This window comes from Monodon monoceros, unplaced genomic scaffold, assembly GCF_005190385.1.
Source record: "Monodon monoceros isolate NGI ecotype Baffin Bay Population unplaced genomic scaffold, NGI_Narwhal_1 Super_Scaffold_16, whole genome shotgun sequence".
Taxonomy (NCBI): domain Eukaryota; kingdom Metazoa; phylum Chordata; class Mammalia; order Artiodactyla; family Monodontidae; genus Monodon; species Monodon monoceros.
Window position 1 is genome coordinate 65,760,217 of NW_021703772.1, and position 27,500 is coordinate 65,787,716.

At 34.3% G+C, this 27,500-nt stretch overlaps 1 protein-coding gene across 6 annotated transcripts in view; it reads left to right on the plus strand.

Annotated features, from left to right (window-relative positions):
* Positions 1 to 27,500, plus strand: part of LOC114896764 (sodium channel protein type 1 subunit alpha) — a 95,465-nt gene that overhangs the window by 42,121 nt on the left and 25,844 nt on the right. For all 6 annotated transcript variants that reach the window (XM_029225097.1, XM_029225092.1, XM_029225094.1 and 3 more), the window contains exons 15-19: positions 252 to 608; positions 2,137 to 2,619; positions 23,213 to 23,333; positions 25,130 to 25,284; positions 27,026 to 27,199. In XM_029225097.1, the coding sequence (XP_029080930.1) occupies positions 252 to 608; positions 2,137 to 2,619; positions 23,213 to 23,333; positions 25,130 to 25,284; positions 27,026 to 27,199 (1,290 nt within the window). The remainder of the gene's footprint in view (positions 1 to 251; positions 609 to 2,136; positions 2,620 to 23,212; positions 23,334 to 25,129; positions 25,285 to 27,025; positions 27,200 to 27,500) is intronic.

Genomic DNA, 27,500 nt, shown 5'->3' on the forward strand with positions numbered 1-27,500 from the left:
TCTTATTGAGGTATAATTGATATAACAATATATTAGTTTCAGGTATACAACATATGATCCAATATTTGTATATATTGCAAAATGATCACTACAGTAAGTCCAGTTAACATACGTCACCATGCTTAGTTATAACATCTGCATAGCAGATGTTGTAAGAAATTCAATTTTAATCACTTCTTAGTAAAGCTCAATATATGTAATGCTTTTAAAGATTGATCATAATAATATACATTATTTTTTTAATTTTCCAGCTCCGAGTTTTCAAGTTGGCAAAATCTTGGCCAACATTAAATATGCTAATAAAGATCATCGGCAATTCAGTGGGGGCTCTGGGAAATCTAACCTTGGTGTTGGCCATCATCGTCTTCATTTTTGCTGTGGTCGGCATGCAGCTCTTTGGTAAAAGCTACAAAGATTGTGTCTGTAAGATCAACAGTGAGTGTAAGCTCCCACGTTGGCACATGAATGACTTCTTCCACTCCTTCCTGATTGTGTTCCGAGTGCTGTGTGGAGAGTGGATAGAGACCATGTGGGACTGCATGGAGGTCGCCGGTCAAGCCATGTGCCTTACTGTCTTCATGATGGTCATGGTCATTGGAAACCTGGTGGTAGGTACCCATTTAAGAAATGTGTTTCAGAAATACATAAGAGCATAATGAAATGATGACCATTTTGTCCAAAACAAAGACTATGATTATTAATTTTAAAAGTCTATTACCTTTGATACACTTACAGTCTCACTTTGGCAATACAACCATATAGCAGTGACCATACAATATTTATACTCAACTCCATTTTGTCAATCATTTCATCATATTTATTATATGAATTCCAATAGAGTATCATATTGAAGACAGGTCTAGTAGGAAATGTTGGGAACATTTCATAAATTCAGATCCAAGGAAGGGAGAAGTCTGAAGAGTAAACTTAGAGAAAGCCCAGTCTTACTTGACAGTATAGTACTAAAAAGTGGTGCCTTTAAATGTTCCTAGTTATTTCACCTTTTCCTTGCCCCTTCATGGTAGTTAGCATTCAGTCACTCTATGTCATATGGCAGATGCGTGAACCAACCTGGATTAACCAATCCTTTAGTGGCTCTATTAACCAAACAGAGGTTGGCTAATGATGCCTGAGATTACCCAAATGGAGTAACTGATCAATCCTTTCTCTTAAGTTTGGAACATTACTGTTATAGTATAGAAATATATAATATACTCCAAAGGATATGTACATTAATATTACAGTCTCATGGAAATATTAGTGACTGATTATGAACAGTTGCCTAATTAGTGAACAGTGGAGTATGAGAAATGCAGTAGATCAAGAAAACATGTGTTGGTGCCTATGTTAAGCTCATAATTCTCGTTCTGGGTCATAATGGTTATTTTTCAATTAATATCCAATTTAATATCTCTCTTCATCAAAAAAGAAACTAAAATGCATTTAAATGCATAATTTTAAACACTAATGAATTTTAGGTTTAGAACTCTTATATAGAAGATGTATAAATCTTGTTTCTTATATTCATACAATTTTAAATTTAGTAAAGCCATAGGTCAGCTCATTCAGCATCTTCATTTTATAAGTAGGGGAACTTGAGACCAACAGAAATCATGTCTTTGCCCATGGATGAACAGTGAAGTAGCTATTGAACCAGACCACAAATTCAGATCATCCAATTTCTTTTTTTTTTTTTTAAATTAATTAATTAATTTATTTTGGCTGTGTTGGGTCTTCATTTCTGTGTGCGGGCTTTCTATAGTTGCAGCTAGCGGGGGCTACTCTTTGTTGCAGTGTGTGAGCTTCTCCTTGCAGTGGCTTCTCTTGCTGCGGAGCATGGGCTCTAGGCACACGGGCTTCAGTAGTTGTGGCGCACGGGCTTAGTTGCTCCACGGCATGTGGGATCTTCCCGAACCAGGGATCGAACCCATGTCCCCTGCATTGGCAGGCGGATTCTTAACCACTGTGCCACCAGGGAAGTCCCTAGATCACCCAACTTCTGATCACTGTGCTGTGGTGTTTCTTGTCTAGTTGTTAGAACTTATAGTTTCCTCCACACTTCAAGAAATAAGTGATCTCAATCTGCTCTTCTTCACATTGGGGTGAGATTATAATGATGTTTGTATTATTTTTAAGGTCCTGAACCTCTTTTTGGCCTTGCTCCTGAGCTCATTTAGTGCAGACAACCTTGCAGCCACTGACGATGATAATGAAATGAACAATCTCCAAATTGCTGTGGATAGGATGCACAAGGGAATAGCTTACGTGAAGAGAAAAATATATGAATTTATTCAACAGTCCTTCATTAGAAAACAAAAGATTTTAGATGAAATTAAACCACTTGATGATCTAAACAACAAGAAAGACAGTTGTATGTCCAATCATACAACAGAAATTGGGAAAGATCTTGACTATCTTAAAGATGTAAATGGAACCACAAGTGGAATAGGAACTGGCAGCAGTGTTGAAAAATACATTATCGATGAAAGTGATTACATGTCGTTCATAAACAATCCCAGTCTTACTGTGACTGTACCGATTGCTGTAGGAGAGTCTGACTTTGAAAATTTAAACACAGAGGACTTTAGTAGTGAATCAGATCTGGAAGAAAGCAAAGAGGTAAGATTTTATAGATGTGGGTGGGTATAAATGTATATGTGTATACTTGTATTATATTGCCTGTATTTATGATTATATATTCTCCACGTAGAATATTTTTGCCATCATATAAAATATTTTTTCATTGAAGAACCAAAGATTTAAGCTCAGTGAGGTGATTAATAAATTGAAGAATAATATAGTATATGTGTAAGTTTTCTCATCCTAAGTAATGGATATTTGTTAGATAATGAATGAATGAATGATCCAAGAAATGAACAAGCATCATCACATTTAATCCTTGTAATAACCTCAAAAGGATGTGTTACTTTTCTAACTTTTCAGATAAGAAAACTAGCTTAGGAAGTTTAAGATCATGTAGCTAATGAGGGGGTATAGCTGAGAATTGAATTCATAATCTTTGTTTATGCATTCTGTATATCTGACACCATACTCATTAGCTCACTTACATGGAAGAGAACTGAGCAACAAGAAATAGTCTACGTCATTCCTCCGATTAAAATTACACTGATCTGCATATTAATCTTCCAGGCTGCCATAACAATGTACCACACACTGGGTGGCTGAAACAATCCAAATGTATTTTCTCACATTTCTGGAGACCGGAAAGTCCAAGGTCCAGGTGCTAGGAGGGTCAGTGTCTGGGGAGAGCTCTCACCTTTGGGTGTGGATAGCTGCCTTCTGTGTCCTCACTTGGCCGTTCCTCAATGCATGGGCATATGGATAAATAGCTCTGGTCTCTCTTCTTCTTAGAAGAGCACCAGTGCTGCTGGATTAAGATTGCACCCTTATGACCTCACTTAATCTTTATCACTACTTCACAGGACATATCTCCAAATAGAGTCACATTGGGAGTTAGGGCTTCAAAATATTAATTTTGAGGGAACACAATTCAGTCCACAGTAACTGACTTAGAAATATTAAGCTAAAACTCTAATGGATATAAAAGATAATTTCGAAGAAGTCTAGAACAAACCACCTTCATTTCCCACTTATTGTGTGGAAGTCCCAAAAATGGTAAGGTGCCTTAGGTTACACAGTCCAAATTTTTAAATATTTATTTAAAGACTATTTTTTAGAACAGTTTTAGGTTTACATAAAAATTGAAAGGAAGGCAGAAAAATTTCCACATGCTCCCTGCCCCCCCCCACATATATAACCTCCCCCATTATCACCATCCCCTACCAGAGTGGTATATTTGTTACAATTGCGGAATCTACATTGATGTGTCATTATCACCCGAAGTCCATAGTTTACATTTGGGTTCACTCTTGGTATTGTCCATTTTATGAGTTTGGACAAACGTATAAAGACATTTATCCACCCTTATAGTATCACACAGAGCAGTTTCATGGATCTAAAAATACTCTGTGCTATGCCTATTCATCCTTCCCTCTACGCTAACCCCTGGCAGTCACTGATCTGTAACTGTTTTTGCCTTTTCCAGAGTGTTATATAGTTGGAGTCATATAATATGTAGACTTTCCACACTGGCTTCCTTTATTTAGTAATACACATTTAAGTTTCTTCTGTGTCTTTTTATGGCTTGATAGTTCATTTCTTTCAGTGCTAAGTAATATTTTGTAGTCTGGATGTTTAGTTGTCCATTCACCCACTGAAGGACATCTTGGTTGCTTCCAAGTTTTGGCAAATGTGAATAAAGCTGCTATAAACATCCATGTGCAGGTTTCTGTGTGGATATAAGTTTTCAGCTCATTTGGTTAAATACCAGGGATGGCAATTTCTGGATGGTATGCTAAGTGTTTTGTTTTGTAAGAAATTGCCAAACTGTGTTCCAAAGTGGCTGTATAGTTTTGCACAGCCACTAGCAATGAATGAGAGCTCCTGTTGCCCCACAGCATTTGGTGTTGTCAGTGTTCTGGATTTTGGCCATTCTAATAGATGTGTAGTGGTACCCCATTGTTTTTTAATTTACATTTTATGATGACATATGATGTGGAGCATCTTTTTATATGCTTCTTTGTCATCTGTATGTCTTCTTTGATGAGGTATCTTTTAAGAGCTTTGACCTGTTTTCTGATCAAGTTGTTTGTTTTCTTATTGTTAAGTTTTGAGAATTCTTTGTACATTTTGAATAACAGTCCTTTATCAGCTTTGTTTTTGCAAATATTTTCTCCTAATGTGGCTTGTCTTCTTACTCTCTTGACAGTGTCTTTCACAGAGCAGATATTTTTAATTTTAATTAAATCCAGTTTATTAACTCTCTCTGTCATGTATTGTGCTTTTGGTATCGTATCTAAAAAGTCATCACCTTGTCCAAGATCATTATATTTTCTCCTGTTATCTTCTAGGAGATTTATAGCTTTGCATGTTTACATTTAGGTCTGTGATCCATTTTGAGTTAATGTCTGTGAAGGGTATAAGGTCTGTGTCTAGATTCATTTTTTGCCTGTAGATGTCCAGTAGTTCCAGTACCATTTGTTGGGAAAAGACTGTCTTTGCTCCATAATATTGCCTTTGCTCCTTTACCAAAGATCTGTTGACTAGATTCATGTGGGTATATTTCTGGGGTTTCTATTCTATTCTGTTTATCTGTTTGTCTATTCTTTCATCCATACCACACTGTCTTGATTACTATAGCTTTATAGTATGTCTTTAAGTCAGGTAGTGGCAATCCTGACTTTTTCCTTTTCCTTTGGTATTGTGTTAGCTATTCTAGGTCTTTTGCCTCTTCATATACACTTTAGAATCAGTTTGTAGATATTGACAAAATAACTTGTTGGGAGTTTGATTGAGATTGCATTGATCAATAGATCAATATAGATCAAGTTGGGAAAAACTGACATCTTGACAATATTGAGTCTTCCTATTCATGAACATAGAATATCTCCCACTTTATTTAGTTCTTTGTTTCTTTCATTAGAATTTTATAGTTTTCCTCATATAGACCTTATACACATTAGATTTATACCTAAGTATTTTATTTATGCAGTGCTAACATAATGGCATTTTTAAATTTCAAACCCCACTTGTTAAATGTTAGTCCATAGGAAAGTGATGAACTTTTGTGTATTAACTTTGTAATCTGCAACTTTGTTATAATCACTTATTAGTTTCAGGAGGTTTTTGTTTTTGTTTTTGTTTTTTTTATGTTTTGTAGATTCTTCGGATTTTCTACATAAACAATAATGTCATCTGCCAACAAAGACAGTTTTACTTCTTGCTTCCTAATCAGTTACGTTTTGTTTTCTTTTCTTGTCTAATTGCATTAGTTATGACTTCCAGTACAGTGTTGAAAAGGAGTGGTGAGAAGGGATATACTTGTCTTGTTCCTGATCTTAGTAGGAAAGCTTTTAGTTTCTCATAATTAAGTACAATGTTAGCTATAGGTTTTTTGTAGATGGTCTTTATCAAGTTAAGAAAGTTTCTCTCTATTCCTAGTTTACTGAGAGATTTTTATCATGAATGGGTGCTATTTGTTGTCAAATGTTTCCTCTGCATCCACTGATATCATCGTGTGATGTTTCTTCTTTAGATTATTGATGTGATGGATTACATTAATTCATATAGTCTAAATATTTTAAAATACTTTAAATACTAAATATTTAAAATATTCAGAGGATCAAATACTATCAACAATATTTTATTAGGGATAAAGTTCTACTAGAATATTACCATGTCCAAGGTAATGCATTTTGACAGTTGATCAAGTAAGATATCATAAGCATGTAAATTATTGCTTATGTCCCTTTAAAGATGTTTCGAGCTTTTATAAGTCTCTGAATAGGCTAAGTCATCCACTACTCTTCAGAGTGGAGCTAATATCAGAGCTGGAAGCTGCCGCCTTGACCCCAGCCTGTGGGCTTCCTTAGGTAAATCAGATTTGTGTAATGATAGGGGGAGAGAAAGCATGTAGAGATGTAATTGTGGGTAGATCCTCATTACATTTCACATGTCTATGAAAATGGATTTGGGAGATAAAAATTACGCATCATTTTTGCAAAGCATTGTAAAATTTTTTCAGGATTTTTAATTTGAATATTATTTCAGTTCAAACTTTGTTCATTAAAAACTTGAGTTTTGCTAAAGAATCTGATGGAGGCTGATTGTTTTAGTTGTTATCTTTATATTTTAAAAATTGGTTCTGAAGTTCTGTTAAACTTGGCAGTATTCTTCCTAGTCTGATTTTCTTTGTCTTGAATCTTAATACCTTTATTTAATATTTGATGAAGACTAATAACTACTCCATGCTATCTGTTGCATTAAAACATGTTTTTCTTTTTCTACTGAAGTATAGTTGATGGACAATATTATATGTTACAGGTGTACAATATAATAGTGATTCACAATTGTTAACGGTTATACTACATTTATAGTTATTATAAAATATTGGCTGTATTTCCTGTGTTGTCCAATATTTCCTTATAGCTTATTTTCTGACTAATAGTTTGTACTTCTTACTCCCTTACCCCTATATTGCCCCTCCCCTCTTCCCTCTCCTTGCTGGTAACCACTAGTTTGTTCTTTATATCTGTGAGTATGCTTCTTTTTCATTTATTCACTAGTTTTTTTGCATTTTTTAGATACCACATATAAGTGATATAACACAGTATTTGTCTTTCTCTGTCTGACTTATTTCACTTAGCATAATGCCCTCCAAGTCCATCCATGTTGCTGCAAATGGCAAAATTTCATTCTTTTTTATGACTGAGTTGTACTCCATTGTATGTATATGCCATATCTTCTTTATCCATTCATCTGTTGACAAACACTTAGGTTGCTTCCATATCTTGGCAATTGTAAATAATGCTGCTATGAACATTGGGGTGCATGTATCTTTTCAAATTAGTTTTTGTTGTTGTTGTTGTTTTCAGATATATTCCTGGGAATGGAATTGCTGGGTCATATGGTAGTTCTAATGTTAGTTTTTTGAGGAACCTCCGTACCTCCATACCACATGGCTGCACCAATTTATATACCCACCAACAGAGTACAAGGGTTCCCTTTTCTCCACATCCTCACCAACATTTGTTATGTGTATTCTTTTTGATGATAGCCATTCTGACAGATGTGAGGTAATATCTCATTGTGGTTTTGATTTGCATTTCGCTGATGATTTAGTGATGTTGAGCATCTTTTCATGTTCCTATTGGCCATGTGCATCTCCTCTTTGGAAAAATGTCTATTCAGCTCTTTTGCCCATTTTTTAATCTGGTTGGTTTTTTGTTTTTGTATTTTTTGATGTTGAGTTACATGACCTGTTTATATATGTTAGATAGTAACCCCTTATTGGTCATATCATTTGCAAATATTTTCTCCCATTCAGTAGATTGTCTTTTTATTTTGTTGATGGTCTCCTTTGCTGTGCAAAGGCTTTTAAGTTTAATTAGGTCCCATTTGTTCACTTTTGCTTTTATTTCCTTTGCTTTAGGAGACAGATCCAAAAAAATATTGCTATAATTTATGTCAAAGAGTGTTCTGCCTATGCTTTCCTCTAGGAGTTTTATAGTATCCGGTCTTACATTCAGCTCTTTAATCCATTTTGAGTTTGTTTTTGTATATGGTGTTAGAGAATCTTCTAATTTCATTCTTTACATGTAGCTGTCCAGTTTTCACAGCATCATTTATTGAAGAGACCGTCTTTTCCCCATTGTATATTCTTGCCTCCTTTGTCATAGATTAATTGACCATAAGTGTGTGGGTTTATATCTGGGCTCCCTATCCATTGATCTATGTGTCTGTTTTTGTGCCAGTACCATACTTTTTGATTACTGTAGCTTTGTAGTATAATCTGAAGTCAGGGAGCATGATTCCTCCAGCTCCATTTTTCTTTCTCAAGATTGTTTTGTCTATTTGGGATCTTTTGGGTTTCCATACAAATTTTAAAATTATTTGTTCTAGTTCTGTGAAAAATGCCATTGGTATTTTGATAGGGATTGCACTGAATCTGTAGGTTGCCTTGTGTAAGATGATCATTTTAATAATATCGATTCTTCCAGTCCAAGAACATGGTATATATTTCCATTTGTTTGTGTTATCTTCAATTTCTTTTTCCAAGTACAGTTCTTTTGCCTCCTTAGGTAGATTTATTCCTAAGTATTTTATACTTTTTGATGCAATGGTAAATGGGATTGTTTTCTTAATTTCTCTTCCTGATAGTTTGTTGTTAGTGTATAGGAGTGCAACATATTTCTGTATATTAATTTTGTATCCTGCAACTGTACCAAATTCATTGATGAGCTCTAGTAGTTTTCTGGTGGTGTCTTTAGGATTTTCTATGTATTGTATCATGTCATCTGCAAACAATGACAGTTTCACTTCTTTCCAATTTGTATTCTTTTTATTTCTTTTTCTTCTTTGATTGCCATGGTTAGGACTTCCAAAACTGTGTTAAATAAAAGTGGCAAGAGTGGACATTGTTGTCTTGTTCCTGATCTTAAAAGAAATGCTTTCAGCTTTTCACCATTAAGTATGATGTTAGCGGTGGGTTTGTCATATATGGCCTTTATTATGTTGAGATGTGTTAACTCTCTACAAATTGGGTTTTTCATAAATAGATGTTGAATTTTATCAAAAGCTTTTTCTGCATCTACTGAGTTGGTAATATTGTTTTTACTCTTCAATTTGTTAACGTAGTTTATCACATTGATTGATTTGCAGATATTGAAAAATCCTTGCAACCCTGGGATAAATCCCACTTGATCATGGTGTGTGATCCTTTTAATGTATTGTTAGATTTGGTTTGCTAGTATTTTGTTGAGGATTTTTATATCTATGTTCATCAGTGATATCTTTGTCTGGTTTTGGTAGCAGGGTGATGCTGTCCTCATAGAACGAGTTTGGAAGTGTTCCTTCTTCTGCAATATTTTGGAATAGCTTGAGAAGGATACATGTAAACTATCCTCTAAATGTTTGATAGAATTCACCTATGAAGTTATCTGGTCCTGGACTTTTGTTTGTTGCGAGATTTTCATTACTTAAAACTATTTTATTACAAAAACCATCCATAATGAATACTTTTCTGCAAAAATTTGACATAATTTATACTCATACATTTTCATTTGTCTTGAGCAGGGCTAACAGGAACACTGATTTCTTTATTAAGCAGTGATCATCCACTGAACCACTGGAGAAAGTTCTATTTCTTCATACTCTGTCATTTTATATCTTCAAACACTGCATTAATTGAAAATTTAAATGTTTAGTAGAAACTTTAGAGATAATTTAATGCACTATTTCTCAAATTATGAGTCATAACCCAGTAAGAGTTGATAAACCAATTTATTGTACCACTAATTTAAAAATTTTTTTAATTTAATAAAATAATGATATCAGAGCACATTGCACATTTAGGAAGAACTAGTGAGTGACGCTCTTGTTGCCTGTGCTGAACTATAATGCACTGCTTTTCTAATAGAGTACAACCACTAGGTCCATGGGTGTAGGGCCTGAAGTTCAGGAGTTCTTAAGTGTAAGAAATGCTGTTTCAGCTCTTTAAAGGTAGTGATCATGGAGTCTTCCTGACCTAGGCAGAATGTGTGGCTTCTTTTTTGGTTCTCAGAGATATAAGGCACAAAGTGTGGGTAATAAGCAACTCATGCTCTAGGCTATGCATCTTACAAAGTTATCATATTATTATAACCACTGATATGCATGTATGTCTCTCCTTTTATGTTGCAACGTATATACGTGTGCATTCTTGGTAAAAAGTAGGCACTCAAATCAAACTTTTCCAGCTCACTTAACTCTTTTTAATAGAAGCAGTTTGAAGGTATTCATCACAGTTACTCTGATGAGAGCATTCTTGAAAATAAAGTTTTATTTCCCATCATCCAGACTCCATTTTTCTCTTGATTCAATCCAATATTGAACTTTGTTGTTTTTATCTTTGTTAAACATTTCACCTTGTCAATTTATATTGGGCTTCAAGGAAAGTAATAATCCCTTATCTTTTTCCCATGAATTGCTGTTGAAATACAGTTGTTTCTCATCCAGTTGGTATTTTTATATTAAATACTGAAACTTCTATTCATCCCCATTACATTTCAATTTCTTTCATTCATTTTTGAATCTGGCTTTCTATAAATATTCTTTTATAGATTATTGTCCCAATTTTCTTTTACCATGCACTTTTCTTTACCATGTCTTCCTTTTTGGTTAGAAATAAACCCATACAAAATTGTTTCTCTTCATTGCTCCCCTAGTCTTATATAGTACTCGCTTCATCAAAGCAAGGCACAAATCATAAGATGCTCTGCTTTTAGTGGAATTAAACTGAAAATAGATACCCCAGAAGATGAAGATTCTTTATTCTACATTAGGAATGCAGCCTATAATACGTTAAAGTAGCTTTGCCATTTTGATTTTTCTGTTTTGGCCTTTACTCTTTTGCCTACCTTAATTTATTCAACAGTTACCATGTGCTAAGAAATGTATTAGATAATGAAGGATACAAATGAGCCATGATTCTGCTTATATATATACATATATGCATTTAGAAAGATGACTCTCTTCATAATTATATATGTATACAAATACACATATACATGTATCCACACACATACATACATTTGCATTTTAGAAAGATAACTTTCAACCTTTAAATATGCATTTCCATACTGGAACATACCTTATTGACTAAAAATATTACCTGTCATGACCTCTGTTTGACCTATTCCATTTTAATATATTAATGTTTCCATTCCTGAATTTCAATAATGCGTCTTATCTACAATGGGCATTATTGAAATTATATTAGTGCCTTGGGTTAAAATTACCAGTGCTCATAGTTTATTATCCATTTTTGAAGCATTTGTTTTCAGACATGTGAGGCTATAATTATAAAGTTGTTGGTAATGGAGTATTCTCCAAAGTCAAATACTGGGTTATATAATTCTATTTTAGCCACATACTGTGACCTTACTTGACTATCTAATCCTCAATTTCCTCATCTCAAAAATGGGGATAAAATCACCTACTTTTGGGGGAATATTATTAAATGAAATAGTAAATGTAAAGGACTTAGCAAAGTGTCTAGCAAATTGTAAGTATTCAATAAATTGTTATTATTATTATTTCTAGTAGCATTCCCAACACTCTGTTCCTGGTAAGTTTTCTCTTAAGAACTACTAGTAACATATTCTACTATTTGTCCTTTTATGCTGTTTGCTTTCTGCCCTCTGTCATAAACTGTTTTACGTTTATCTGGAGAGAGTGATAAATTTTGTATTTTCTGTCTAATTTTTAAACTGTTTTCATTAAATTCTTGATAATGGTTAACATTTAAAATATTTTAAAAAACTATTTTTCTGAAGGGCATTCCAGTAAGAGGGAATAAATGAACAAAAACCTAGAGCTATGAAGCATAGAGTGTGTTTAGAAATAATTAGCAGTTTGCTGTTGCTGGGACATAAAATCTAGATGAAAGTAGAGGCATAAGCAAGGAGCGGATAGTCTGTTTCCAGGAAACCAGGAATAGACTGATACGAAGAAACACTGTAAAATGGAGGCCGGTACTTCCTCCATAAGGTACATACTCATGCATCACTGTCCCCCATTCCAGGACAAACTTGAGAGCTATGTTTTCTATACTTTCCCCCTTTTGGTCCCCCAAAGCAGAAAAGGCATAGCATGGGTCACATTTCCTCACCTTTTTAACTCACAATGGACCTCAACCTTCAAAGAACATTCAGATAATCTAAAGTATTGTTTTTATTTTTTATTTTTTGCGGTACGCGGGCCTCTCACTGTTGTGGCCTCTCGCGTTGCAGAGCACAGGCTCCAGACGCACAGTCTCCAGACGCACAGGCTCAGCGGCCATGGCTCACGGGACCAGCCGCTCCGCGGCATGTGGGTTCTTCCCGGACCGGGGCACGAACCAGTGTCCCCTGCATCAGCAGGCGGACTCTCAACCACTGCGCCACCAGGGAAGCCCTAAAGTATTGTTCTTAAAACCTCAGAAAGTTTCTTGACTCATGGAAATAAATAGCTAGAAATATGGGTTTCTACTGAAAAGTAATAGTAAAGAATGGAGGCTTGGACAGATTTTGAGGAGTTTTGAAAGCTGGGCAAAATCGCTGAGACTATGCAAAAGACAAATAAAGTCATATCTCCCCAATTAGAAAGTAAGTTGTTTTGGCAATGAATTGTGTTTTATATAATTTTAATCCTCTGAAGCACCTACTGTAATGTTGGGTGCATAATAAGGACTCAATATCTTTTTGCGTTTGGGCTGATTTTTATGAATACTAGACTAAGAGTCTGGTGGTCTTAACTCTATTATGGGCAATCACTAACTCTATATTATCCAGTTTCCTAATTTATAATAGGAATACATCTGTTCTGTGGTGCTTATAAGAATGTTGTGAGGATCTAAAAGCTGTTTAGAAGTTAAAAGGACTCAAAAAACATAAGGTAGTGATAGCTACTGATAGCGAAATTACTACTCTAATCTGTTTAAATAAATACTTTTAAAATGAATTATTAAACTTAGGGCTCTTTGGAATAAAAATATCATATTATTAAAGTAGTTAGGAAAAAGTACGCTTGTTTTTGCAATGAGTGAACTCCAGAGTGAGTAAAAATGTCATTCGAGTCTTTGTATACAGTTCATGTTAGTAACAGGTATCATTTGTTGGATGCTCACCATGGACAAAGCACTGTTTATAGGGCTTTACATGTAGTGTTATGTCATTCAGTCTTCACACCATGAGACAGATACTATTATTCCAAACTTACAGATAAGGAAATTGAACTCAAAGAGTTTAAGTAGCTTGCCAAAATCACACAAATAGTAAGGATTGCTCCTGACCTAGAATCCAGGCTGTCAGTTACAGTCTATGTTCTGAACCATTACATTAAATTTCCTTAACAATGTCTAAAAAGGTACTATCTCTGACCTCTATTTGAAATGAATGACACTTTATTGAAGACCTAAGAATAGGTGTCCACTGTAGAGTTGGTGTTGACTACCAAGCCCTCATCACTGGGCACAGGTTAATGGTATAGCCAGGAGAATCTCAGTCTCCCTCAGTCCTGGAGGGACCTTTCCCTCCTCTGCTGGCCTGTAATTTACACCGATCTGCTTCTGACCTGTGGAGTTCTCCTAATTACAGAGCGCTTATTCTTAGAAACTATGGTTACTCAAAGTTGTGCTTTAGGAAGATACCCTTCTGAGTTTAATTCTACCTATAAGAATCTTCCAAATAATTAGGAAACACTTCTATGGTTACATCATTAGCTTATGAAGCCTTTGAGAACAGGGAAAACACCAACCATGTCTTACTCACCTTAAGTCCGCAACACATAAAAAATGTTTATTAAATGAATGAATAAATGCATAATGAACAGTTAATTCTAGATCCCATTTGTCGTCCCAATGATATTACCTGTGTTAAAATAATATTTACTTACTGCTTTGCCGATATTTTCTTATTTAATACTTTTATCTTTACTGTACATGGTATAGATTGAAGAACACATGATAATTTTCAACCTGTTGTACATTGCTGAATATCAGCAAATTAAATTTGTGCTACCACATAAAGGTCTACAGTGAATGCCTTATGTGAATAATAGTTTTAAAATGTGCATAAGAACAGGAATTAACCTTATTTCATATCACACAGTATGGCCCACATTCATCACAGTGCCTAGCATATAGTAAGTAAATGTGTGTTAAATAAAGAAATAAGAATAGGAAGTCTTTGATTAATCTTGAATCAAATGGATATATACCAAGACTTTTACAAATATCCAAGTTTACGAACATCATGATAACAATTTTCCCTGTAGAAAAATGTCAGACAACATATCTGGGGTTATTAAGAATCTACTGGGAGATAGGTATATATGCCTCCACACTTTTTTATCTATACTGTCTCTTTACCTCATGGTCTCTGATACAGCAGGTTTTGCCTCCATCTTGTATTACAGTTTCTTCTTCTCAATAAGCCCTTACCACAAGCTTGTTTAAATGGTCAAGACTCTCTCATTCTAAAATAAAATAAAATCATGTAAATTTTAAAAGTTATTCCTTTGATTTTATCCTTTTCTTCAGTTTCTTTTGTAATTTCTTCCTTGAATTCATTGCTGATCTTCTTTAAAAGATAACGTGCTCACTGTCTCCCATTTCCACTGCTCAGTCATCTTAAAGCATCATCTCTGGTTTCCACCTTTACTTTTCTCTCTCAAAAATCACCAGTGTTCTCTTAATTGCCAAGTTCAGTGGCCCTATTTTACTTGATATCTGCATCATTTCCTAATTCTTTATGAGTCGTCATTCCCTGGCTTACAAAAGTCCAAGCTACTTTCCTCCCAACCATATGATCTCCTTCTCAAATAGCTTACAAGAAGCCTGAAGTCCTTCTCAACTTCTCTAATTGGAAGCCCCTCATCAAATTTACTGCCAAATCCTGTAGATTTTATCTCCTAAATCTGTCTCCAATCTTGACCATCCCCCGACTCCTCATCCTATTATTTCACCAGCATCAATAGAATTACCATCTGAAACACATTTCCATGGGGGGAGGAGAAGGGCAGTCTTTATCATGAGCAACTTGATGGTCTTGAGAAGATCTATTTCACCAGTCTAATATCTCATGGCTTATTTCAGTTCTAATCACATAGTTCCATGAAGTTTATACCTTTTGACTCCATAATTTCTTATAAGAAATTCTCTTCTTATCCCTGTCATTCTCTGCAAAATCTAGCAAAACAAAAAAAGGAACTTTGAGTTGTCTGTCAAGACACTGTCAGTTTATTCACTCAAACGTATTGTTGTTTGTTGCTCATGATACCTAGCAATTCTTATTCTGGGCAAGGCTCTGAGACTCCCCTAAGTAGAATTACTACCTGCATAACATGAAATGTCTATATTGCACTCTATTTCTCTGTTGTGTATCTGTCTATCCTACTTACTAATCTTGTGAGCAACTTGAGAACAAGAACTGTGGTCATATACACCTTTGTACTTCTAGTAACTAGCACTGTACCTGGCACAAATGAGGTGCTTGATCAATGTTAATTGGCATCATGTAAGTTAATCTCACTTTTCCTGAATACATTTTTATCAGTTATATTTTTTGAAAGTGTACAGATAGAATAAACTAAGCAAGCCTATTCCTAAGTCAAATTAAGTTAGCAGCTTAATCTTTAATGAAGCTTCTCCTCCCTGGGGAGAGGGCAGGGAGGAAGGAAGATGGAGGAGAAAAGAAAACAGTCAGAATTTTTGTATCATTGCCTGACAGATGCTCAGGGAACACTTTGTAGAGTCCCATCCGGGTATTGACTGGGGGTGTCCCTTCAGCCCTTGCCTATTTCCTTGTCTTGAGCTATATAGTTCCTCAGGACCATGATTCCTGTGAGATGGCAACTACTCTCCATGAAGAGTACTACCATCTAGCCAACGGATACCCAAACTCCCTCTCCCTTATTACACCTAATTGATCACCAGATACAACCAGTGCTACCTTGTCTTTGTCTACTCTGCATCCCCACCACCTCCACCCAATGTCAGACCTCCATCATCTCTCAGTTTTACTGCTACAGCCTCCAAAAAGGGCTCCCATATTCATATTCTCCTCACTAGTCCAGTTCCCACATAACGATAAGTGGTCTTTCTAAAAGGTAAATCTGGCCATAGCTCTCTCAGCTTTCTAACCTTTCAGGAGCTTCCCATTGCTCCCAGTCTATACTTCTTAACATGGCCTACAAGTCCCTGCAAAAGTGACCATTACTGACCTTTCCAGCCGCATGTAATAGTACTTCCCACCCCTCCCCAGCCAACTACACTGATCTTTCGTTTCCTAAAACTCCTCATGCTTTATCAGGTTCTGATCTTCATTCCTGTTCCCTCTATCTGGGATATTCTCTTACCCCATATTTCTTCACCTGACTCTCTCCCACCCCAACTCATCCTTCTGGCCCCAAATGTCACTTTTTTCTACCCTGTTCTTCTTAGACTGAGTTAGGTGGTGCTCTCAAAATACCCTATACTTACCTTATCATAGTGTGTAGCAATTGTTGCTTGTCTTGTCTTATTTTGAGCCCATTAGGTACTGGGCCTATTATATTCACTATTTTATTTTTTCAGTTCCTAATTTCGATGTTTAGCATATACTAATATTTTTTAGCTGAAAAGATCAAATATCAGCAATTACACATATTACAAACTATAACTGTTACGGAAATTGTTGCCATGTATCCAGTAAGCAAATGACATATTCCACGTGTTATCTTGTTCAATCCTTATGACAACCATGTAAAGTAGGGATCATTCTACAAATTAGAAACTTCAGCTTATGGAGGTCAAGATAACTGCCTAAAGTCCATAAAACCAGTCGTTGTGATTCAAACCCAAGCTTGTCTGACTCAAAAGAGAACTCTTCACCCTTTCACTGTAGTTATACAGTTCCCCTATCCAGTAGACACTTTAAAAATATTTGTTAAATATGTTATCATTTAACATTAAAAATTAATGTCAAAAGAATATTAGAGATTCTGCACTCATTCAGCAAAATAAATTTAACAATGGAAATTATTTGGTTTACAATTTTGCTTTCTAGCTTGGGAATTATAAATGCCATTTTGCAATTTTTTGCTTCTAATTCATTTGCAATCACAATAATTTTCTCTTGGTCCATTATGTGATGAGAGGTTATAATACCTCCTTTGTTCCTTTATAGCTAATCATCTATATAAAAATTCACTTTTGACATACTTTAAAGCAGAATTCAGAGTATATCAGAGCTGTATTTCTTCACCTTTACCCCTACCTTAGGCAAATGTTTGAATAACAGTAGATTTCACAATAAGAAAATTTTATATTTATTAAATATGAATAATCCACCAAAGATTGTCGTTCCAATGTAAAGCTCGATGAAGAAATCATCTGAGTTGTAGGGATGATATGGGAATTAATGAGTTAATATTTGACTTTTCTAACTGCTCTGTGGAAATGCTAAATCTCAGTATAGAGTCTGTTCCTTTGATATTGTATTGTTGCCTTGCTGAGAGTTTTTAATAGAAGTCATTTTAATTTTTAATATGCTTAGTGTACACTAGAAATATTTACTAATGCACAGTGTATACAATGAAATATTAATACTAATATTTTTAAGGTTGTTGGCATCTCAACTATGTATGATTTAAGATATATATCTTAAATATATATGTTTATATATATATAACAGTAAAATTTCCACCTTTAATATAGTATATGCCTAGCTTTTAAAATAGGTATTTTTTCAGAAATAAAAAATACATATGTGTATACATATATATATACACACATATTCTGTATCCTTTTGACCCTTAAATTCCAGACTTTTTTTTTTTTTTTTTTTTTTTTTTTTTTTACACGGGCCTCTCTCTACTGTGGCCTCTCCCGTTGCGGAGCACAGGCTCCGGATGTGCAGGCTCAGTGGCCATGGCTCACGGGCCTAGCCACTCCGCGGCATGTGGGATCTTCTGGGACCGGGGCACGAACCCGTGTCCCCTGCATCGGCAGGCGGACTCTCAACCACTGCGCCACCAGGGAAGCCCCAGATTTATTTTTAACATATTTTTATCACATTATAAATTGAACTTCTAGTAAACCCTATAAATAAGCTCATTGTAACAAACCAAGTCTAAAATAAAAGCATAAACATCCTACGATCAAGTCAGAGAACAACAACAACAAAACCCATTTAATCACTTACTCAAAGAAATATTGTGGAGTGTACTATTTGCTTTCCTTTGTTTTGCTTCACCCTCAAGGTCAAAATCATTTACTATAGTACAGAACATTTTTAAAAAGCATGAAATGTTGCATAAATCCATTGAGGAGGAAAAATGCTCTTCCCATCAGGGTTGTAGTTATTAAGTGGTTATTGAATGCCCTGATGTACAAGGCAAAGTGGATGCTTCAGATATGCTGTGGTTCCCGCATTCTCTCTGCTCACTTATTGTCAGCCTGCCAAAAATACATGGACAATATAAGTCCTTACAGAAATTGGGCTATTGAGAGTTACATGTGAAAATATACATATTTTTAAATGAACTAGCTCATTTGGAAATTAGTAAATTAAAGGTTGATTAATGGCTTAATAAACATTAAAATGGATATTTAAATAGTCTGTTAATCTCAAAGACCATGAGAACCAATTGCTTTATTATGTGAATGGTGAATTTCAAAATAAAATTAAATTTCAATGTAAGAACAAAAAAAGGAAAAATTAATTGTCCTTACTGGTTTTTACATCAATACAAGTACTTTTCTGAGAATGTTTTAGTTTTGCTGTTATCCAATTTATTTAGTATTTTATCTGAATTCTTATCTCATGTGCTAATATAGAGATGGACTCTTTCCATACATCTAAAAATTCTTCCCTTTTTGAGTAATAGTGTTATTACTCCAACCAAATAAAGAACTCAGAACCGCATCATCTTTGATTTCAACAATGAGAAATATAAGAATATATTGATAAAAGTATATTGGTTGTGAGAGTTTTAATACCATTCTTTTAGTCTGTGATGAATCAAAGAAAAATTAAATAAGGACATTGATAATTTGAATAATATAAATAGCAAAAATGTTATAAATGTATGTTATCTCAAAAATTATATGTACGAGAATTCTTATTTTCAGTGGCCCATGGTATTGATATATTTATACAAATTTCAAAGTAAGTCTCAATAAATTCAAACAAGCAGACATTGTAGGGCTATTATACCAATAAATTCAAGATAGAAGATATCATATAGGGTTATTAGCTAATCACAATGCAGTTAAATGAGAAATTAATAATAAAATGATAGGAACAATATAACCACTTGAAAAATTTAAAATGTCCTCCCAAACAGTAAGAACTTTTTCTTCCAAAATCTATGAAATTGGACCAAGCAGTCACTGAATGTCTTACTACTAACAAGGATGATCAAGAAAGGATGAAAGAACATGACAAAGAACTTAGTTTGAGAAATTAGAAAAGGAACAACAAAACAAAGGGAACATAAATAAAGAGAAATTAATGAATTATCAATGTAGCAGATGATATTAGTATAGCACATGGTTCTTAGGGAAAAAAAATCAATAAAACACACAAACTTTAGTGTTGTCAGCAGAATCCTAAGATGATGCCAATGACTCAATAAGCTAGAGTTCAGTTTGTTAATTTTTTATGTATTTTAATCTATTTGTTTAATACATTTATTATTTAATTTTACTTATTAATGTTCTTTATTTAGCTCATCAGTCAAAACCCTTGTTGCCTCCCGTGCATTGCCTAGGCACACTTCAGTTCAGTCACTTCTGTATCTGTTTCATTTTGTGTGTTTTTCTTTTCTTTTTCATACTAATGCTATTTATTTACATTATGTATGGACTTATAGAAAAAACACTAACTTTTTTCTCTGGTTAGCATAATTTATCTAGAGTATATTAACTGGCCTGAGCCTACTTGCCTGTGGTTTCGTCTTTCTAACAGTCACTTGTCATTTTATCTGATGTCAGTATGACAAAGGTGGGGCAAGTTTCCCTCGCTAGTGTGAGAATCAGGGTCTATCAAGGGGGTCAACGAGGATGTGGTTTACCAGGCTTCTTTTGCAAAATGTTGCTTTAGGGAGTTATTTAAACCAGATATGAATACTAACTTTAAAACTCGAACCTGTAATCATGTCCCATTCCTGAAATGTATACAAACTCCTTCCAATCCCAAACATTAAACTGCTTCATTTTGAAAATTGTTACATACTTACATTAAAATGTGCCTTTGGGCCTCTTGTTCCAGTCTGGGTTCATTGTTTGCGGTTCTGCATCATCACTTTAGCATGAGCCACACCTGTAATTCATCATCTATGAGTCCAGTTTAGGTTTTTCAAAGAGGACAAAGATTTTAAAGAACCTTATAAGGCAACCTGAATTTAGCATCCTTCCAGAAATTTATATCCCAGATACCCCCCCCATTTTTTGGCCACGCCCATGGCATGCGGGATCTTAGCTCCCCAATCAAGGATTGAACCTGTGCCCCCCACTAGACCACCAGGGAAGTCCCTAGATACCCCTTTTTAAAAATAATTATTCACGCCTAATTTTACAGTAAGTTTTTTTATGTGTTTGTTTATGTATGAGAGATTTGTCTTTATTAAGTTTATGCAATGATTTCAACTTAGTTTTTATGAATACAATAACTAACTTTGTTTTCAAACTCATTTTATCAAATTATGCAAGAGTAAATTCTGTAATTACATTAATTTACAATAGTACAGGTTGATTTGAACACAAACATAACTTATTTTTGATAAGTACACAACTCACCAGGTGGAAGAAGAGATGCATAGGTGTACTAGAGTGTAACCCACCTCCTGAGAAAATATCAGCACACCACCGGCATCAGTCATTGTGTTCTACAGAGAAAATGCCAAGCATCGTTAGCTTGGTAAGTCAGTTAGTATGGAGGTGGGCTAAATAAAAAGAAGTACGTGCCGAAAGAATTGTGCCGATAAAGTGTTGAAGATGAGAGCGTAATTATTCTTCTTCCACAATGATGGGCAAAAGCCACTATAAGCAAAAGCCAGAGAACATTAAGAAGTTCACCTTGACTAAAGGACAGCTTCTGTGAAAGATAGCTTTGGGAAATTTGGTTAGAAAGCTAATTTGGAGACAGAAATTTCATTTGGTAGTAATATCTGAAACAGAGGTATTCATTCAGTCACCAAATATTTATTGGGCACGTAGCATAATTCAGGTTTTGTGTTCCACAAAGGTCTAGAATTAGGTGAGGCGAGAATAAGGATGAACTTATTTATAGCTGTCCAAAAAAAAAAGTGACAGTAGTCAATAGAGAGTTCATAAGAATTTGGAAGATGAAACTGAGAGAAGAGTTATTTCAAAGGTAGAATTAAATGACTTTACTGTCAATATTTGAAATGAATAAGACAAGGAGGTTTGAGTCTAGGTGCTGAAAGAATGATATTGCAAAGAATTGGAATCAGGAACTTGGTTTAAAAAGTAGGTTTAGGATAGAAAAAAAGGAAAAAAAGACATCTTTAATTAAGAGCATGCTGAATTTAAGTGACACTAGGCACACTTCTACTTTCCTGCCATAGTCCAGGCAGATCATGGAATATAATTACATTGCTTAAGATGTGCTTGGAAATTAATTTGTAAACATCTAGAGGATCACTTGTCTATACCTGGGAACTTGCCAGGAGCACATCTTCCAACTGAGTACTAATAATGGGCATTTAATTATCTTTTATATCCTTTTAAAATTTCTAAAATGTAGATTGATTCCCAACTGTATGCATTAAAGGGAAAATATGCTTAGAAGTAGAGTAACTGGTAACATATTACAAAGTTGGGTTATAAGACAAGAATAGATAATTTTAAAGAATATTCTTAAGAATAAAGTTGGATATATTGGCGACAGCTCTCATCTGGAGAAAGTCTGACCCAGTAAGACCTGGAGTAACTATACATAAAAAAAGGTATCAATTTATTTTATCATCATCTAGGCAAGCCACATCAGGGGAGGATATTTAGGGAGGCAATAAGTAGACATAAATTAATTTTATATTATTTTAGGTTCACATCAGTACTCACAGTTGCTAATTGAAAACTGAAATCTGGGTTATCAATAATATTTAGTAATGGATACAAAGTTTGATATGGAGCCTGATATTTAGCACTATGTGTGAAGAACTGTGATAAGCAAAAGCTGGATTTGTTCAGAAATTTAAAGACTTTTCAAACAGTATTTTAAAAAAAATTTCTCTGTGAGTTAAAGTGATATTATACCAAAATGTTTTATTATTGCTTGTGCTTAAGTTACTATTATGACATTTGCTTTATAACAAGTATATAATTCGTTTGGCATAATTACTGTAAACAAAGATTAAATAGAACTCGTGTCTACACATATCCAAAAGTTAGTTTTTTGCATCTGATGAATTAATTTTCATGAAGACACTGAATATATGTATTATGTAAAATTCCATTATTGGTTTATGTTATAAACAAGGTGCCTTTGTTTTTGTGTTTCACTTCAAGATTGAATGGTAGATTCTCTTCATCTGTTAGACTCATCTTGATAGTTTTTCTATGGATTATTTCCACTTTTAAATTGATGGAAGAATTATAAGCATGTGAATACACTGTTTCTTTTATTTCAGAAACAGGGTGGTTGCACAGAAGTCAGAGCATGGGCTTTGGGCCCAGCAATAATTCTCTCAAATCTTGGCTTTCTCACTTGTTGGTTATATGACATTAGACAAGTTACTTAACCTGTCTAAACCTTAATTTTATCATTTGTAAAGTGATAATGATTATCACTAACTTCCCTCCCCCACCCCTCCCTCTGGGGCTTCTCTAATTCATAGGACAGTGGTTTGCTTAGTACATGTTTTTGATGGCCGTTTGTAACTTCATAACATAGCAGTCTGACTTCATACACTGCAAATTATGGTAAAGGAGTTACCATAGATGATTTCCTTATTTCCCCTTCTTATTCATTCATTCTTTTTAATCTTAAAATCTCTTCATTTCAAGGAGAATCCAGAATCAGTTCATTGTACTAATCCTTTCTTGCTAGGCTATTTCTTAGGTACCAAAATAAAAGTGATTTACTTTTTATGTCCATCTCATGCTCAGAAACTTAATGAAAGCAGTAGCTCATCCGAAGGCAGCACTGTAGACATTGGAGCACCTGCCGAGGAACAGCCTGTAGTGGAACCTGAGGAAACCCTTGAACCTGAAGCCTGTTTCACTGAAGGTAAAGAACATGATCTTCATGTTAATCTTCCCTTTATAGAGTGCAGTTTTTTTTAGCTGTTGATCACCCAAAATGGACCACTCAGAATAGAACTTTGTAGTCAATCTAGTTCAATTACCTCTTATATGCCAACAGATTTAAAATCTCATGTTATGTTTTGGTTATATCTGCCCATTATGTGTAAGGGACCATGAACATGGAGAAAAGATATTTTAATGTAATCAAAACTAATGACTAATTTATAAAATTTCAAATAAAATGGTGATTTCCCAATAAGTTGGCATCTTAAACACTAGTCAAAATTCTCATACACAAAAGTTACTTTAGAAGTAAATTTTTAGCTATTAAAGTCAAATGAGTTGCAAATGCTCAAATGTATTTTTTTAACAAAATTATTATTTTCCAATGCTTGCTGGGTGAAACAGGAAATAAGCACTGCCCAATACCTGATCCCTGCACAGTATCTAGTTTAGCCTGGCACAATATGGACAATAAGTCTAAGAGCTTTGTTTTCTCCATGATTAGTATTTCCCATGGTCTGAGTTTCTTGGGAATTTGAGTTTTGAAAGTATGAATATATTTGCATATTCTCTATTTTGTGATTTTTTTCCTCATAGGCCTGATATATATTTTCTCCCTCTTTTCCTGTATAAATTATACACATCACTCAAAGTCCTCAGAACTACCTTCATCCGACCATGGTGGAAAAAACTTCTTATTCCTCTGAACAGCTATAAATAAAGATATTCTTTAATTCACCTGATAACTAATCATGTATTATCTTATGAGGGTTCTTCTCTTTCTCATTTGAACTGTTATATATATCTTTACTGGCTTTCTTCCTTCCTTCCCTTCTTTCCCTTCCCCTCCTTTCTCCCTTTTCTTCAAGCATACCTGATTTTTTTTTGACTTGAGGCAGGGTTCTTTTGTTTATATCTGTTCTTAAAAACCAGATTGTAGGTTTCCTGGGGGCAAGTCCACGTTCTGTACCTTTTTACATTTTTTCTCTTTTTCTTTTTCTTTTTTTTTAATATCCTCTATGGTGATTACAAAGGTGCTCACAAATTTCTCTTGATTTAATTATTTTTTTAATTTTATTTTTTTATTGGAGTGTAGTTGATTTACAATATTGTGTTAATTTCTGCTGTACAACAAAGTGATTCAGCTTTATATGTATACATTCTTTTTTATATTCTTTTCCATTATGGTTCCTGTTGATTTAATTCTTGTTAGAGTGAGTGAAAGCAGTATAGGGAAGGCAACACCAAATCAAAGCAGGACTAGGCAAATCACATTTTAGTGGACTAAATTAATCTTGAAAATTTTATAAGCTCTTCTAGGAGCACCACAAGAGAACCTAAACAGTAATAAACAGCATTGTTGGGTAAGAACTATATTATTACTCTGCATCCTCTTTAAAAGGGACGTTTTCTGCTTATTATTAATTTCACTTTGAAGTCCTTTCCTAGAGTGACTTCAACAAAGTGCAATAGCATGATATAGTACAAGGCAAAGCTACTTAACATGTACTTGTACTTTACAACGTTCTTTCTTGGACAATAGCAGTTGGGTCAGAAAAAACAGGTATTATCCAGGGAACCGTTTAAAGAGGCTGAATAATTTTCACAACTTCACTCTGCTAATAGATGTGCTCTTACTACTCCAGGCTTAGAGAGTTATCCTAGCAAGATAGAGATGGCAGTAGCAATGAGAAGATGAATCCAGGACACGCCAAAGGGTATCATTGAAGCAGCAGAAGTTATTTACCTACTCCTGTTTGAACACTATACTTGCAGGCTGTGTACAAAGATTCAAATGTTGTCAAATTAGCGTGGAGGAAGGGAGAGGAAAACAATGGTGGAACCTGAGAAGAACGTGTTTCCGAATAGTTGAACATAACTGGTTTGAGACCTTCATTGTTTTCATGATTCTCCTTAGTAGTGGTGCTCTGGTGAGTGAATGTTAAGCAAACGTGCTATAATGCCAAGTCTTAGAATCACCTAATACTAATGACTTATTAATCCTTTCAGTAGCATTGTTTTATTATCCAATGCATTATTTTTCCTGAACCCTCATTCTACATCCATTTCTGTGGAATCAGCCATCACCTCTGTTTGATAGCCCCCAAACTGTTATCTCCATTTATGACTTCTTCCTTAAACATATGTGCATCGCTATATCCATCCATACATACACCCATCCACCCATATACCCACCCACCCACCCTTCTACCCATCTCCAGTGCATCTTTAATTACCCCACTTCATTCTTACAGACTATATACAATGTATAACTATGCAGTTCTGGATTTACTTTTATTATGTATACATATACTTCTAACAAGCTATTTATTAATTTTTGCTTATTATTAAGTAACCCCCCAAATTTGTCCCTCTAGTTTATTCATTATAACCAAAGAACATGAGTATTTAATTACTCATATGTTAACAAGAAAGTAAGCATGGCAACCACAGTAAAGTCCTGTGATTGGGTATATATAACTTCTAAGTTCTGATGAATTTTGTTTATGAATGATATTATTATCATACCATATCTCTTTATGGACAGTCAAAAAGTCCTTAGGAACCACTTCTCTGTCTGTTTTGAATTGGGTCCACTGTTCTTATACTACTCAGAGAACAATGGATATTAGTAAAAATAAATATTGGGCAGCGTGCCTAAGGGATTATTTAAGGACTGGTTTCTCTCTATATAAAAGTGTTCATCAGAATCAGTTTCTATTTATATGAAAATCATTTACAAAAATATAAAGTATAGCATATAGATAGCATTTTAGGAAAATGCTGACACAGATAGACTACTTAAGCCATAAGATAGATGTAGATAGATAGATAGATAAAGGATGGAAAGATGATAGAACTTGCCTGATTGAAATGCAATTACTTAGGTTTCTTTAACTTAAAAGTGTATAATTCTAACACAGGCCTATATTTTTCTGCATATCTCTCTGATGAAATAAATTTTATCTACATGGCACTTTAGACAAGAAATAGTTTTTCACCATTTAAATGAATATATACTTAGATATAAAATATCAAGTGAGGTTCATATTAGAAGAAGAATACATATTAGAGTCTAAATGAGAAGTAAATTCATCTTACCATCCTTGTCACACCATATCTTTGCTGAGAAATATAAACTATCAACAAAATGAAGGGGACAAAGGGAACAAATGAACTCAACTGTATAGTAAAATTAGGCAATGTGATGATCAATTACAATTTCTGCTTTATGAAAAATATAAGCCTTCACTTTTTATTTCTTCAACCTCCTTTCTATGGCAAAAAATAAAAATTAAAAAAGCCAACAGGAGGAAGCAAAAGATACGAAACAAGAGGAATAAATAACTTCAAGTTAGGGTAGCAGCATCAAGATGTGACATCAAGAATTATTTCCTGAACAAGTCAAACTAATTCATTAGAGTTATGCTTTTACTTCTTCCTTCCAGTTATATCAATAGAGAGCATAACTTTTCTCCTGATTCATTAAAAGATCTTTGAGATAAAGAAAAGACAGCGATAGCTACTCTTCCTCTACCCTCCTATTCCAATGAAGTGTCATATATATAAAATCAGGAAAAGATATTTATATGTGGTCAGAAAAAATAGCTCATAATAGTTGTAATAGTATAATAGTTTCAGAAAGCTAAAATGAATAACTTTTCTTTATAGGCATTTGAGGATATATATATTGATCAGCGAAAGACGATCAAGACAATGTTGGAATATGCTGATAAGGTTTTCACTTACATTTTCATTCTGGAAATGCTTCTAAAATGGGTGGCATATGGCTATCAGACATATTTCACCAATGCCTGGTGTTGGCTAGACTTCTTAATTGTTGATGTAAGTATCCTCCTATCTTTATCTTCCATTCAAGGTAATTTGTTTTATCTATAAACTAATTCTAAAATAGTGAATCTTTGATCACTCTGTTATGCTGACAGGATATGCTACTTAGTAGACACTAAACTAATTCACTGAATAATAGTGTAGTTTTTGTAAGAAATAAGCTAATTTAATACTGATTTAGCATGGGGGGATGGGATTTGTGGTGGTTATCTAGAATAAAAAGCTGGGGAAAAACGTATCAGAACTTTGTAGGGAGAGTGGTGAAATAGGGTATGTTGTTTAAATTACTTACGTT